General features: G+C 37.9%; 1 protein-coding gene across 3 annotated transcripts in view; it reads left to right on the top strand.

The window, feature by feature from the left end:
- The window catches only part of LOC108297228 (calcium-dependent secretion activator 2), a 212,998-nt gene extending 201,804 nt beyond the window's left edge, over positions 1 to 11,194 (top strand). For all 3 annotated transcript variants that reach the window (XM_017519940.2, XM_017519938.2, XM_017519928.2), the window contains 2 exons: positions 5,114 to 5,218; positions 10,435 to 11,194. In XM_017519940.2, coding sequence (XP_017375429.1) covers positions 5,114 to 5,218; positions 10,435 to 10,608 — 279 coding nt within the window. In that variant the 3' untranslated portion in view covers positions 10,609 to 11,194. The remainder of the gene's footprint in view (positions 1 to 5,113; positions 5,219 to 10,434) is intronic.
- Positions 11,195 to 16,853: the final 5,659 nt, after the last annotated feature.

Raw genomic sequence — 16,853 nt, 5'->3', positions numbered from 1 at the left:
CTTGTGGGTCTGGTTTTATGGAACCAGGTATGATAATTTCCGTGGGATGCCTTGAACAGGGTGGAAAAACCTTAACATTATTAGATTAAATTTACCATTAATATAACATTTGCATTTTAGTGCTTAGAAATGGGAAGTGAGTGAAACAGAGCCACACATTTAGTTACATTAAATCAATGTACTGTTGACAAAATGAACACTCAATGTATAATAAGCATTTATATTTACTTTTTAATATACTGGTGAAATTGTAGTGCATTAATGTTTCTAAATATTTTGTTGCTCTTTAAAACTACTAAATGATCCTAAAGGATGGCTCATTTGTATCAAATTTATCAAAGCCTTCAACATTTAAAATATACTGTTTGTTCTTTTATTTAACTTTACATTTAAAAGGTACACATTTCCTAAGGTGAGAGTTTCTAGGCATTATTTCATTTTAACACAATGACTCAACTCTTTTCAAACATATGAATTCTTTTGAAAAAAATGAAGAAATACATAATGTGGAAATTTAGCCATTTCATGCCTTAATTCACTAAAATATGCTGATTCTTTGTTTTTTTTTCATTTCCTTTCTTTGTCACCTATTGAGACAAGCATAGCTGGAGAAGAATAAAAATACATCAACTAGTTGTACCAATTCATAATCAATAAAAAGCTAAACACTTGAGTAGAAAATATGTTACAGATTTGTGCCCTACCAAAGCAGCTATTTTTACCTTGCCATCATCATTAGAAGCTGCATTCTGACAAAAATCATTTGCTTGAAGCAGCCGTGATATAAAACCCTATGTGGTCTTGTGATTCAGATTTAGGAATATCAGCCTTGGAGGGTCTACAGGCATTGTGCATTAGTATGTATTGAGACCTCATTCCAGGTGGCAAGCAGCTGGACTTTTTAAAAATAAAACTTCCAAAATAAAGGTGAAGTGCTTGTTTTCAGGCTATGCATATTACATTTAATCTAATCATCCTCAAAATGTTATAAATTAGGCAAAAAGGAGAGTTGTGCATATTTAATATATTTGTTTTGTATTTCCACTAGTCAACAGAATAATGAAATTCCTTAACTACTTCTCTTTAACTTGCATGAAGAAAGCACGGTATGTTGCTAAATCTCTTTTCACCAGCTCTGCGGAGAAACAACTTTAATCCTTGTTAGAAAATTGCCGAGTCTGGGACTGACAAAGAGCTCATGCTTGTTCTATTGTTAGTGCTCCCCGGCCCCAAGAGCAGAGCCCTTTACAGCTGCGTGGATCCCGCCCGGCTCAGCTGCACTATTTAGGAGAGGAGGTTTGTCAATTTCTATTGACAATGGAACGAGTTTTTCAGGGCCTGTAGCAGTGCTGACACAGTTGGGGATCAATGCCAGCCATTCAGACTGCACCCTCTTTCATTGCTTTGGTTTGTTAATTCAAGACTAAAGGTCCACTGAGGGGGTTCAGGGTGTTTAAGAAAGCTGATGAACTGTTTAAGAAAGCTGATGAACTGCAAGCGTTTATAGCCCTGGTGTGGCAATTTCCATAGTCAGTGGCAACTCCTGGCACTGAGGGAGCTGTGTCCTTGTTGACCCTCTTGTTATTAAAAATGCACAAGTGCTGCGCTTCTCAATATTTCAACACTCTTTCATTGTCAATACCACCTTCTGAGCCCTTCAGCTTGTTGCTTGCTCTAAAGATCTTCTTAGATTGGGTTTGAAAACTTCACCTTAAACACTAGATTAGACTGATGTTCTGTTTTCCGTGCTCCTGTTGATTTGTTGAACCTTCCCAGGGCTGGAAAGCAAGTAGCAGCTTGATGGGGAGACGGGCTGCTAATATGATTTACCAGTCTACAGTCATGCACAATAAGTGTGAATAAATACAGGGGTCTCACAGAGTCAACCCTAGCCTTTCCTTTTCTTCTATTTTTGCTTTAAAAGATATCTCAAGAAAATGAAGTGAGTAACGCATGCCCTTACAGGAGTTGAATGAACCACAAAAAGAAGAAAGAAAAACCATATTTTTGCCAAAGCGGTAGGCTGCTGTCATGGACTGATGTAGAAAAAAATTGTAAAATATACACTTACTGCTTTATTCCTGTGTAGACCGAGGCAAAGAATAAAGCAGTGATGCCATACCCATACCTTCTGTGCAAGCTCCTGCAACCCTTCCTTTTCATCCCCTGAAGGGAAAAGTGAATGATCAACCAAGCTGTTTTATAAAATTAACTTTTCCAAAGTGAAAAGACACTTTCTAACATGCAGACTTTACTGTACATTCATGCTTTTCCAATTTTTCGTTTGGTTTGGTTTGGTGGAGGGGATTGAGGAATGAAGAGAACCTACCTTTGACCTTTTTCTCAGTGTGAGAAAATGGGACCTACCATATTCAGTACTCAAAAGAACGACATATTAATTCCAGCACCAGAAATAAGAAAGTGCTAGAGGTTTCTCTTTGGTGGCTTTGTTTGTTTGAGAGGTGTGTGTGTGTGTCTGTGTTTTACTGTATACAAGAAAGCAGTCATAGTGGGATTTTTGTTATTGTTAGCCTGTTCTTAGTGGCAGCAAATATTCTGAGCTAAGTTACTGCTTTTCCTTAGTCATTTGCTTTATTTAGCTAAAATGCCTCTTGAAAATGCTTTGACTTAGGAATAAAAAATACACATTCTTATTTGATAGAATAATTTTTCCTAGAGGCTTTTGCTTATAGAATGATTTATTGACCTTCAAAGTAAGATGATGATAAAGTAGCTTAAACATTTTACTTAATAATTGTTCTCTTTTTCTGTTTCTACAGTTAATTTTAGATCACTTTATTCCCAAATTCGTTTTCTCTAAAATTATCATTTTGGCATTGTATTAAATAAGTTATATATAAATGATTTATGTCCTTTCAATTATCACTTGATAAGTCTCATTATATGTAATGGGAAAGGGGAAATTAATTTTAAATTATATAAGGATTTTTAAAAACATAAAGATGCATATAGAGTAATTATAAGAAAGTTTTCTCATTTCCCTCAAATTTATACAACTTACCTTGAACACGATAACTGCGCAGTCTAACAGAGTAACTAGTATGTTATGCTAGGCTTCGTAAAATACATATACTTTCTTCTATTTTTGCTTTAAAAGAGATATCTCAGGAAAATGATTTGAGTAATGTATGCCCTTACAGGAGTTGAATGAACCACAAAAAGAAAAAAGAAAAACCATATTTTTGCTTAAGCAGTAGCTTTAAAGCAGTTGAAAAAAAGGAAAAAAATTCAACAAAAAAGAAAAATTTACTAGCCCTTGCAAAATGACTATAATGTTTAAGAACCACTTCCACTATGACAATATTGTCACTTTCAAATTATCTAGAGTGTGGTGTGGGGGAAGGGCCTAAATTGAAGGTACTCATTCAATATCACCAATCCTTGTGAGTGTTTACCTGTATTAAAATAGAACTCAAGAAGCTGAAGCTATGAATAATTTGAAACAAGTATAGAATTTTATTTCAGAAATTGTATCTATAAAAGATTTTGAGATTTAACGTACCAGCAAAAGTACTGAATTTACTAGAAGTTTACTTTTTAAAGAATTTTGGAGCATGAGTGTCTTGTTTTATGAAACTTATTGCGGAAATTTTTACATGTCCTGAATATTAAGAAAGTAATCATTAGGAAGGACCAATATTAGCTACAGGAATAACATATTTTTTAAGAAATCGTAGTTCATCTCACATTTTAAAAACTTCAAGCTTTTATTTATCCATTTGATTGTTATTTAGTAAATCGTTATCCATTTAAATTATCTCATGGTATGCATTACATGTTCATTATACTAACAAATTAATAGAAAAAAGCATGGTAAAATATAAAATTTATTTTTTATTTTTACTTAAAGTATCATTTCTTATTAAACTAAATCGTATTAGAACAATGTTATTAAATATAAATCCAGATGAATTTCAGACTTGGATCCCTGAGAATTTATTTTAAAAGTTGAATTTACCATTTTATTATGTTGAGAAAATATTCTTCTAAATTTGTTTTTCTGTGTTTAAATTCTTAAGAACCTATGCACGCACATATGTGATCTGCACTGTCACTATGTTTGTGTATACAAGTAAGGCACAAAATCTCCTGTTTTTCAAAAATTCTTTTGTCATTTCCTAAATGCTGAGTGGACATTGATATTTCTCACTGTTATCTGAATGAGTAGCACTAGAGTGTTATCTAAACCTAGCTCTGAATTACTGTATCCCTTAAAAATGTCATCTGTAATGGCAGATTGTTTTCTTTTTTTGAAAATAGGAACAAATTTTTTTTACTAGACTGACAGACATAGGAGCAGAAAATTGCATTAAAGAAGAATTTCAGTTCTTTTCTTAAGAGGTTTGTAATAAACTGAAAAATTATGGACCCTCCAGAAACACAAAATGAAACACATCCTTTTCATTCATAATTTGGTCAACTGATACCTATTTTGTGATTCTTACAAGAATTCAATTTTGATAATGTTCCCTCCTAAGATACCAATAAATCTTTATTTTAGGTAGTTTTAAAAGAGCTTAGTAAATACTTAACTGATAAAGGTGTGATTGAGGATTACTGTTTAGAAAGTTGTTGATTTTTTTTTTTTTTTTTGGCCATTGCTCCTTTAAAATGTAATTTTTAGGTATTGACTACGTGACTTATAGCATAACACATCTTCGTTTTGATTGTTCCTTAACATGTAGGCTAATAGACAATTTACCTTTGAAAATAATTTACCTCTTTTTTCTTGCTGCTTGGCTGTCCATTCAGTCCTATAACATGTATTTAGGATCCATTGTTACCCACAAATTACAAAGCAGGCCACTAGGCTGCAAAGTGCAAAAACACTGTTTCCATGAATATGTTACAGCTGAAAGACTGTAATGTTAATTCATTTAAAGAACAGCCTAGGTCAACTTAACAGATTTTCTAGCAAAGCATACAATTCTGTTAACAGGAATTATAGCATTATTGACTTCAAGTGCTGATCTGTGGTCATTTCGGAGTGTTTCATTACCCCCTCATTACCGAATCTGTTAAATGAATACTGCAGAGGTTGTTTCCTTTTTTTTTTTTTTTTCCTCCTCCCCTGTGCCCTAATTCTTTCCAGCAATGGTACAGCAGCTCCATAAAAGTCATTTGCCTGTGGTTGACTGATAGACTAGACCTCCAGCTCCATATTTACCAGCTGAAGACGCTCATCAAGATTGTGAAGGTAAACAAAATGTATTTAGATGTGAATTACCCACCAAGCTATAAGGAATAATGGCAAGATACTGACATACAAGAAAGCTGTATTTGATGAAACTAAAAAGCATCACTTATTAGCAACGATGTGCTCCTCTTTACTTCCATTTTTAGTTATATTACTAAATAAACATAAATGTATCTTTTTTGCACTAATAAATATTTGCTAGCAAATAAGCACAGTTCGAGATTATATACACAGTTACCTGAATGAAGTAGGTTCACAGTAATTTTACATTTATTTTCTTGAGCATATAAATGTTTTCTTGCAATACCCGTACTTCATATTTATTAGGATCATATATCATTGTGAGGGCTTTTGAACTATATTTGCCAGAAGAATAATGAGAGTCTTGGTTATTTTATCATATGCTGGTACAAAAGTAATACCTTGTCATTGCCCAAATTCTTCTGGAAGCATGCCTCTTCTTATGTGTGAAAGGTAATCAGTTGGAGTGTTGGAGACCATCCAAAACTACTGGCATCTATGTCACTTAAGTTCAGCAAGGCCGTTTTGACTTTAGCTCTTCAAGAGAGAAGCTAATAACTTACATGTTATATTTACTGTGTAAGATCTTTAATATATTATGCAAAATTTTTCACACTTTAAAAATTCTGGTGAAAGCACAAAATTTACCCCAAGTGTAACCTTTTCTTAAAATTGGGACATAAATTTCACCTTATGGCAGAAAACATAACTCTAAGCTATTGAGAATCACCTATTTATTTAAACAAAAGGTCTTTACTTCCATTTTAGTACCATTTATTAGTAGTACATATGTGCATATGTACCCACACACATAATGTGTATACATGCATTTATGTGTATGAGTGTGTATATATGAGTATACACAGTAGTTTGCAAAGTGTTATTCCTGACCTACGATTATCATCATCACCTGGGAACCTGTTAGACCCACAGATTCTTGGGCCGCACCCAGATTTACTGAATCAGAAACTCTAAGGGTGGAACCCAGTAATCTACAGATTAACAAGTCCTCCAGATGGTTCTAATACATGAAAACATGCTAAAGTTTTCAATGACCCACTGTGTTACATCATTAAAAGATGTTTCTAGCAACATTAATATATTTTCGTTATTCGCTTGGTTCCTAGAGTCTAATTAGAATACAAATTATTTATGCCTGCTTGTTAATCTTGTTAGGCCCACAAATAGGAAATTCTGTTCCAAAGTCAGAAATTGGCAAATCTACTGGAGCATAGAACCAGACCTAAAATGTCACAATGATAGCAATTATGACTACTCATAAAAAGTAAAATTATGGCCACCCAAAAAATCTTAACAGTATAGCTACACATTACATATCAATGGAGAAAATACCTTTGATCCAGAACACTTCTTATTTGGTGTTATTTATTTTACAAAAAAATCTGAAAGGACAATACGATAGGTTTATAATTGGCTTAGTTTTCCATTGTTTCTTGTTTCTATAAACATGACTTGGAGAGCTTTCACATAAAGATTGTTTTCCAAAAAAGAGAATCAGAATAATATACTTGCCTTCTAAATATATATATATATCTATGTGTGTATATATATATACAGTTGTACTCTATATGGTGATTAATATTAGGATTAGCTATTTATACTTCTGATAAACCATATTTTCAAGCTAATGCCTACTGTGTTCAGGATGTCAGAAGTTACATATTCAGCCACCTGGTGTTAACAGATTATTAAGCTCTTTGTTTTTAGAATAAAAATCTCCATATTAGCCCATAATTTGTTTCTTTAAAAGTTATTACTCATATTCACACATCTTTATAGTTAAAGATCAAGCAAGAGTGAAATTTTTCCATTTTATTGAGGTATAATTGAAAAGTAAAAATTTTTATGTACTCAAGATATACAGTGTGACTTAGTAATGTATACTTGAAATTTGCTAATAGATAAGTATTCTCACCAGTCAATATTTTAGCATAAAAGAACAAAAATTTTATGAATTATATAGTGACATTTGCATTGTACTGTAAGCCAGTGAGTGTATCTTCTTTTAATATATTTTTCCTAATGATAGTCAATAGTTGACCAATAAATATGAAATTAAATTTCATGAATATGTTTGGTTTTCCATGCTTTACTTTTTACAGGCAAGTCTCAAGGCTCAGCCAATGTGTTCTTGGGCTGATACATTTAATCAAGTCATAGGGGTCTATTTAATAATTAAAAATGATTATTTTCACAAAAATCAAAGTGATTTAATAATTTAATGTTCTAATTGTTTTTTTCTACTTTGAATATAAACAGACTTTAGACAGTTTCATACATAGATTCATTATTCTTCAGAACTTACATGATTTTGCTCATAATGATCATTTCCCAATGAATTTAAGAAGCTATTGAATAACACATGTAGAGGCTTGTGAAGACCCATAACCAGACTTTCCTTCCATCCAGATGACCCAGACTTGGCCTGAGTGGTACAGCAGAGTAGTATCTCCTGCTCAGGATCCAAAGTACTTGACTCTAGCAGTCTAGTCCTTACTACTCACAGGGATTGCCATTCTTCTATGCCCATGGAGACCTAGATGCCATCAAAACTTACATGTGCTTTTTTTTTTTTTTTTTTTGGTCTTTTTGTTTTTTTCCTTTTTTTGGAGAACAGGGTCTTGCTATATCACCCAGGCAGGTCTTGAACTCCTGGGCCCAAGCTATCCTCCCGCCTCTGCCTCCCTAAGGCTGTGATTACAGGCACGAGCCACAGTGCCCAGCCCAAAACTTATATAATAGCCAACTTTACCCTAAGCAAAGATACTTATATACTAATTGATACATTCATGTTGCCCACTAAGAAAAAAACAAATCCCAGTAAGAGTTACACAAAAAATTAAAGATTGAAATTATTTGTTAAGTTTTGACATCAGAATGGTTTATTTAAGGAGAGGGAACGTAAAACCCTCAATCAAAATGGTTGTTATAGTTGTGTTCTCCGTAATGGCTGCATGACATTGAATGCAGTTAACATAAATCACCTGCTCCTTTTTCTAGGCGAGAAAAAGTAAACAAAACCCTGTTGCAGGCATTTGTCTTAAGTAAGGGCAAACCAACCTTTGTGGAAACCACAGAGAATGTCCAAGTGTCAATAACATTGTATGAATTCTAAATAGAGAGAGATTGCAAGGATGTCTCTCTAGTACCTCACCCAACTGGTTATTGCTTACTAATTGAATAAGAAAGTAGTCTTAATTATATATAAATTGGAAAGCCTTCAGAACAGCAGATCCACAATTCAAATCTGTTCTGGCCAACTTATTGGTAATTAAGCTAAGTCAAAGAAAAGTCATTCCAATAAAATAAAGTTGAACTCACAAACTCAGTATATAATTGTCAGTGGAACAATAATGCCTTATATTAGATGCATCATTCGTAGATGAATATGTTTGACATTTTTAATCTAATTACAAAAGAATTATAGGAATAAACACAAATCTCTGTGGTAATAATGCCTTGTATTATCAGTTTCCAGATTATCTAGACAAAACTTACCTTTCAGAGTAATCTCACTGGTTCTGATGCAAATTACCATGAGTTTTGGTGTTAGAGAGTACCTCAGTCATAATAATTTATGACTTATAATGTTCTTATTATGACAAAATCATACCCCACAAAATGAAATGTATTCATTTGCTGTTTCCCTATTTAACTAACTCTGAACTTTTTTTCCTACTTTAAAAATCAATATTAAAGTACCAGTCATGTTTAGCTGCAGAAAATTATGTGTGAAGAAAATCGCACTTTAAAAAGTGAACATAGCCTGGCACAGTGGCTCATGCCTGTAATGCCAACATTTTGGGAGGCCGAGGTGGGCAGATCACCTGAGGTCATGAGCTTGAGATCAGTCTGGCCAACCCGGTGAAACCCCATCTCTACTAAAAATACAAAACTTAGCTGGGCATGCTGGTACATGCCTGTAATCCCAGGAACTCAGGAGGCTGAGGTGGAGAATCACTTGAATTGAGGAGGCTGCAGTGAGCCAAGATCGTGCCACTGCACTCCAGCCTGGGTAACACAGCAAGACTCCATCTCAAAAAAAAAGAAAAAGGTGAAGGTGGCCAGGCACAGTGGCTCAGGCCTATAGTCCCAGCACTTTGGGAGGCTGAGATGTGAAGATCACTGAAGGCCAGGGGTTCAAGAGCAGCCTAGGCTACATGGCAAGACCTTGTCTCTACAAAAAAATTTAAAAGTTAGCCAAGTGTGGTGGCACATACCTGTGGTCCCAGCTACTCAGGAGGCTAAGGTGGCAGGATTGCTTCAGCCTGGGAGGTCAAAGCTGCAATAAGCAATGATCACACTACTGTTTTCCAGCCTGGGTAACAGAGTGAGACCCTATCTTAATCAATCAATGTTAACATAAGGGAAACTTGATAGATTAATATTTTAAGTGCCACAGTAAAATATTGTTAGGTTTTGTTGTTTTGAACATCATTATAGAAACAATAACATGGTATTCTATTTTTGATACATAATACACCAAATTTTAATGTATTGTTTTAAGAAAAAAAAAAGTAAATACTTGTTTTACTGTCCCATCTATGGAAGCTTAATGCCAGAATTTGGTACTTCACATCCCAAGGGAATTTCAAAAGAAAGGGCAAAATTCATACCAACATTTAGATGTACACAAATTTTTACCCAATAGTACATGTAAATGAATTTTGTAATTCACTGAAATACTGAAAATGTGAACTGCTTTTACCGATAATAGGATTAATTCTCTTCCTCCACACAACTGCCCCCTAAAATTAATGCATTTTATAAAATGTATTTTTCAGTATTAAAGGAAAGCCCCCTCAATTAAAAAAAAGTAAAACTAAGAATTTCTTCATATTAAAAACTTACATAGGTACATATTTTATTTTTGCTATAGGTTATTCAAAAGGTAAATTGTGTGCCATTAGTAATGTTTTGAGGGGAAAGCAAATTTGTTCTCTGATAGTCACAACATTTTGATCTACTCATAGTAATTGTCGTTTGAATAGCAATAGCCAAAGTCTGACATTCCATTTACTCCCCAGAAATACACCAAGAAGATGATTGGCATGGGCAGCCACATGAACCTGTCAGTGGACTCCCAGATCATTTTTGAAATGCTAACTGATTTTATGTCTATTTACATACATATAAACTAAGTTATCTAAGCAAATTTTATCTTCTTTCTTCAGAAAACCTACAGGGACTTCCGATTGCAGGGTGTGTTGGAAGGAACACTGAACAGTAAGACTTATGATACTGTGCACAGACGCTTAACAGTAGAGGAGGCCACAGCCTCTGTTTCAGAAGGAGGGGGACTTCAGGGCATTACTATGAAAGACAGTGATGAAGAAGAAGAAGGCTGATAACACACAGCTTTGCAGAAGGAAGAAAGACCTTGGTTGACATTATTTTTTATTTTTATTTTTTAACCTTGTCCTTGTAATTACATTCGTTGCTTGTTTAGGCCAAATAAAAATGCTTGTATTTCTTTAAAAAGTAAAACTGAATGTAGAGTACAAGGGGAAATGCCAAGATTTTTGTTTTGTTTTGTTTGGAGAAGAGCATCCTCTTTTGCGTAGCTTGACCTAAAAATGAACCTTGGCTCTGCTTATGATTGGAATATGAACTTTTTTTAAAAAGAAGATTTGAGTATTTTTCTGTAATCACATCAAAATGATGTTTTCTGTGTAAAATGAGATACACATTTCTCATAATGCAGCATTGTGAGAAGTCACTTCCAATCAGTGCACCAACTCTATCATATCTTATTAAAATGTTGTGTACCTTACAGAGTATAATTTATGTGCCAGGTTTGTTTTGTACTTAACTTGCCATTGTTGTGATGTATATAAAATGTTTAATCTTGGTTCTTAGTACTTTGAATTGGCCTACAAGTATATTCCTGGGCTGAAAGGATTGCCAAACCCAAATATAGACTAGATTATCCAATGGGTTTGTGTCTTTGTTCCATTCTCAACATTTCTTCTTTCAACTATAAGTAATCCCCAGGTGTGGGGTAGCAAGTGTGCTTCTGTCAGGATACCATATTCTCCTAAGTATAACAGCTTGCAGGCAATAAAAATCTATTTGGTCATAACTACTTCTGTGTTTATTAGAATTGTATAGAGTAAATGCAGTAAAAGATGTTTGCAGTGTTTCAAACATCCCAACTATCTGACTCTGTGTTTTTGTTTCTTGTATTTTTTGTAATATTTTATTTTTAATCAAATGAGTAAAAAGATAGTAACACTGTACTTTGTACCTAATAGGCACACACATTGTTAAAAGAATTACTATGACAGCTTATTTCCATAGCAGAGGAAATGTATATTTCATACTCACGTATTATTAGTTAATATTAGTAATCAATGTTAACTAATAATTAGTAATATTAGTAATGTTAACTAGTATTTGGCATTAGTAGTGGTTGTTCCCGCAAAATATTTCCTTGCTAGGATTTTGAGAGATAATTGTATTATGTTTTGTAAGTTCTCTATGAATTATTTTTGTAACATTTCCTAAAATATATTGGCAGATTGTGCTACTGCATGTATTAATAAGTAATTTGTAAATGAAGTCAGTTAATGCAAAATAAGTGGAAGTATCCCTGAATTTATGAAGATGTTTGTTCTGAAACTTTAGAAATGAAGCAACGTGGACCTCCAGATTTGTTCTCCCATGGTGTAATAAGTGGTCACTAGGTACCCAGACTAGGCTTAAAAATCTGTTTAATCCACAGTTACTATTTAGCATTGTTTTGGTTCATTTTCTGGGCTCTAGAGGGAAGATAACAAACATGAGGAAATTTTTTCCTTTTTCCTGGATTAGAGACTCTACCAACTAATATTTCTGAAAGGCTGTTTGTGAATGTTCTCCCTCCTTTTTTTTAATCCACACACCGAATACCCTTTTCACCAAACCCTCAAATGTGCAGTTACACTATCCCAAACTCTCCAATGGCACCCTCTTCGAGCTTGCTGTTCCACCACAGACTGCTCTGTGCTTGGTAATTACCCACCCTTCTTTTTCTTTCAATAAAATGTCCATTTCCTTGATAAAATTCATCTCCAAATAATGGATCTATTTTGTCCTGAAGTGTGACTAACTGATGACCTCAACTGTATTAAAAGTCTTCCTTTTTTAAAGGAACGTGTATTTACTCTAAGAAATAATAGCTGACAGAATTCAGAAATGAAGAACAGATGGTACAGGGGAAGGTATTTGGGGCCTGGAGGTTCTTGCTGCTGACCTGGCCTGTTTAACCCACCCACTGGCCCACTTGGCTGGTCAGCCCCTTTGAGGTTCTTTCCAGATTTTTATGTTCTCTGCTCCTTCCCTTCTACACCCAGGAGATTTCTAAAAGCTCATCCCTACTCTTCACTCCCAGTAGCCTCCAAAGCAAAGGCAATAGCAGTCAGAGGCAGGTAGTGGAGCTACTGGCATCCTTATGAGAAATTCCAGGACCAACCTTTCAGCCATAAAAAGATGTATGAAAAAAAAATCATAAAGTATCTGAAAAAGAATGAAAAGTGGTCTTTAAGTTTTTGCCCCAAACTAACTGCAAATTGCAACTACTTGCAAAGTGCTTGAAATTACTTAATTGTTCATTGTTGTGTATAACTACTAGGATGAACACCCAAGCATCTGTCTATTAAAGGATGTCTTCTGTGGTGTTATTCTTCTTAAAGTATTATTTTTTAAGAAAGTGAATTTAGTCAAAAGCCTAACAGCTCTTGCAAAATTTTCTAAGCAAAATTTAATTTTAACTAAAAAGAAATAGCTATACCAGTCTAAATGATTTGGGAGAAGGACAAACAGGTACATTCTTTGGACAATGTGCTTAGCGTTACAGGCTATAGTAACTAACACCGTCTAACATCCAACGGGAATCGGTTTGTTAAATTATACGTCTAGAAGGAAAATTTCTTCAAACACTTGGGAGAAAATAATAATGCCTATTCCCGGAAAAGGAAAGAACCAAGTAGAGCTTAACGTAAACCTCTGGGCTCCATTAGTGGGTCGTTCTTGAATTCACTGATTTTTCCACTTGAATTCCCTTTAGTCCTTGCTCATTCATTGTCCCTTTCTTAGGAGAAGGGAGTTCCCGCTTCTTTTGCAGTAAACGCCTGTTCAAAGCGTCTACGTGTTGCCATCCCGCCACCCCGGGTCACAGCCTGGCCTGGCCTGGCCTTGCGCCGCCCTCCGCCCACAGCGACCGGCAGTGAGAGGGTCCACTCTCTCCTTGAAGCTGCGCTTGAGTGGGAAAGAAGTTCACTCAGTCGCTCTCAGAGATCCCCGAAGCCCCTTTGCACTGCGGCGGTCTGCCTCCAGAGAGGGGCTGGGGACAGCGAGCGTGGGGACCGAGCGCGCGGCGAGTTCACAGGACCCCCCGGGCCCCCGAGCGCGGACCTGGCCTTCCGATCCCCGCCAGCTTGCGTGGAAGGACCTGCGGGGGCAGATTAGTGCAAGAGCTTGGTGGCTTTTATTTCTTATTCCCAAAACAGAAAATGTAAATTTCCCGGTCCGGGTCCTTAAAGGGAGGTGATAGATCGATGTTCCGGAGAGATGTTCACGCGCGACTGGCTGCGGGACATCTGCGCGCAGGGGTAGCAGCCCAGCCGGCCAGCTTTCGCTCTGCGCCTCCGGTCCCTCAGCAACTCCAAGCCCCCGCCACGGCCCAGCGCCATCCACCCCACTTTTGTGCAGAAGCTGGAGGCCTGGCGTATGGGATTTCCTGGAGTTCGGTGCTCATCCAGTCTTTACATAGAGTTCCCCCCACGACCCACACCGCTACCCTGTCTCCTTACTATTCAGGGAAATTAAATGGCTAATGCGCCTCCTTTTCCCTTCAAGTCCTGCTCGCAGTAACCTTGGAGGAAGACCCGCGACCCATCCTCCCCCAGCCCCCCTACCCCCGACTTTGCTGCAGATGGAGTCGCGTCCACAGGCCTGGGCAGCCAGCAGTCGTGGACCAGGTTGAGAGCAGCGACGCGCGCGAGGCGCGTGGCTGAACAGGTGCCCCAGCAGGAGCTCAGGGCAAGCCTTTCTCTGGGAAACTCCAGCTTCTGATGGAAGACGAGATGCAGGGCTGCCTTAAGCTGTCCTCCTTTGTGACATTGAGTAAGATATTAAGAGAGTAGAGGCGGGAGCAAAGCTCTGAACCTGGGTTCTCTGGTTGACCAGAGAGTCAACCGCTCATTTGCTTTCAGGGAGTAGTCACTGGAGTGCGAGCATGCGCCGCAGAGAAATGAGGGGGTAAGGGAAGAATTTGATCTGTTTCCCAAGTGAAGAAGACCTCCGATTTTACTACCCAGATTTGGATGTACCTGACAGCAGCTTGGACAACCGCAGAGCCCCGAGCCTGCAGTCAGAAAAGTCTGGGTGTGGATACTAATGGCCACATCTCTTCCCCAAATCTGAGCCCTGTGGACTTCGACAAGTTACTTAACCTCTCTGTAAAATGGGGACTTATAAGGAAGGTTGCTGGAAGGATTAGAGACATAATGGTGGCCATTATTAACTATTTCTTTCATTTTTTATTTTTATTTATATTTATTGAGACAGAGTCTCGCTCTATCGCCCAGCCTGGAGTGCAGTGGTGCGATCTCGGCTCACTGCAACCTGCGCCTCCCGAGTTCAAGCAAGTCTCCTGCCTCAGCCTCTCTAGCAGCTGGGATTATAGGCATGCGCTATCATGCCCAGCTAATTTTTGTATTTTCAGTAGAGACAGGGTTTCATCATGTTGGTCAGGATGATCTATATCTCTTGACCTCTTGATCCTCCCCCCTCAGTCTCCCAAAGTGCTGGGATTACAGGCTTGAGCCACCGAGACCGGCCAACTATTTCTTTATGTATGAATGGTTTCGAAAGATCGTGGGAGGCTTGCCTCTGCCAACATGCACCACCAATCTCACCAGCCACTCTCTCTGGGGTTGGCACAGGGTCCTTTTGGACCACACGCAGCTCTGAGGATTTTCAGCCTAGCCCCTGAAGTGTCTGTGAACTGGCAGGAATTGTCCAGTTCTCCAGTTATATACGTGGCCAGCCCAATGGGAGGAGAGAAGGAGACGGGGAGGAGCAAGCCAACTCTGGTCTCAGAAAGGGCCAGCATCGCTAACAGCAGTCCCTGGAGCTGCGGGTTGGGAAAGGAGGTAGCTGGAGATGTGTTACTGAGTCCACTTGGAGATGATATTGGTCAGGGGTTCTGAAATGGGACGGGGATGATCCAGGAGGTGCCAGTCTACAAGCCGGGAATCTCAGGCCTCGGCTGCTGTAGCCAGTAGGTTGAGTTCAAGGGAATTTCAGATGCAAATGGTGTTCATTGGTATTTTCCAAGGCTTAAGAGAAACTAAAACGATGTCCTGCGTCCCAAATCAGGAATGCAACAGAAGGATGCGCTTGCAAACTGCAAGCGGAACCGAGAGAGAAAGGCAGAGGGGGCCACACGCTTCAAGGGTAGCCCCAGCTACTGCAACGAAGCAAAAAGAGAGAGTGAGTGTGCAGGCGCTTAGGGCGGTAGCCAGCATCGACCCCTGCCTGGAATTGCTGTACTGCAAAACTAGGCTCCCAGGAAAACTTGAGCAACGCGGCGGCACAGGGTGGGGTAAGGGTGGGCAAGAGCACGCCCCCGGTCACAACCCAACACGTCAATGGCAAGGGAGACGCGCTCCCCGGCGGCCCCGAGGTCCAGCACGCTGTGGCCTTGGGCAGGTAGGAACTGAGCACTCGGGAAAGGGGAAGAGACGGTGCTTGGCATTAAGCTGGGACTGGTGGTGGAGATCCCAGTCATTTCTTTAAAGTAGCCGGCGGCAGCTTCTGCGTCCTAGACCCAGTGACTCAATATGATGACGTCTTTTATCTCCCTGTACTTAGCAATTTTGCAGGGAGGATAGTTGTATTTGTGTGTGTGTGTGTGTGTGTGTGTGTGTTTTTTTTTAAATAAACGTATTCTAGACTTGTCCCCAATCTCTGTCTACCTTGACTCTCCCTAGGATCAATGATTCTCACATCAAGAGGAAGTGAAGAGTTGATTTCAAGAACCATCAGACAAGGCAGTTACTACTCCTATAGCCCTGGCCTAGGGTTGTTATAGAGCCCCTACTCATAGACGACATCAATATTTTTCCCTGTGCAAAAATTTGAAGTGGGTGCCAAATTCTTTTCTACTCTAAATCCCCGCTTTCCCCTTTAGCACTACCTCTCTCATCTCTCCCTACAAATAACATCTCCTTTGGGTGAGATTAAAAGAAAAGAGACCTGATTAAATGCTGAAGAAATGCTAAAGTTTATACTGTAGGGCATTTCCTTAATATGTCAAGGAAGCAAAACCAATTGTAATGGAAAGAGATTTTGGTAGGGAGGTAGAAGATGTTTCAGTAAAAAAAAAAAATTACATAGTAAAAGGTCAGAACCTAACAAGACTAAACCTCAAAAAGTAGAAAGTGAAACATGGAAAGACCAACTGAGCCAGCAGATTGTGGGAGAGTAGGGCTTTCGATAGGTCCTGCCTGCTGGATGATTTTAATAATTTTTAAAAACAACTTCAAAGTTACTATATTGAAGAAGCTTATTCATTGTCGTTTATTTATTCTTTCGTTACTCCATGTGA

Source organism: Cebus imitator, unplaced genomic scaffold (genome assembly GCF_001604975.1).
Source record: "Cebus imitator isolate Cc_AM_T3 unplaced genomic scaffold, Cebus_imitator-1.0 Scaffold781, whole genome shotgun sequence".
NCBI lineage: Eukaryota > Metazoa > Chordata > Mammalia > Primates > Cebidae > Cebus > Cebus imitator.
The sequence above is the reverse complement of the archived record's forward strand: the minus strand, read 5'-3'. Positions and strand labels throughout refer to the sequence as shown.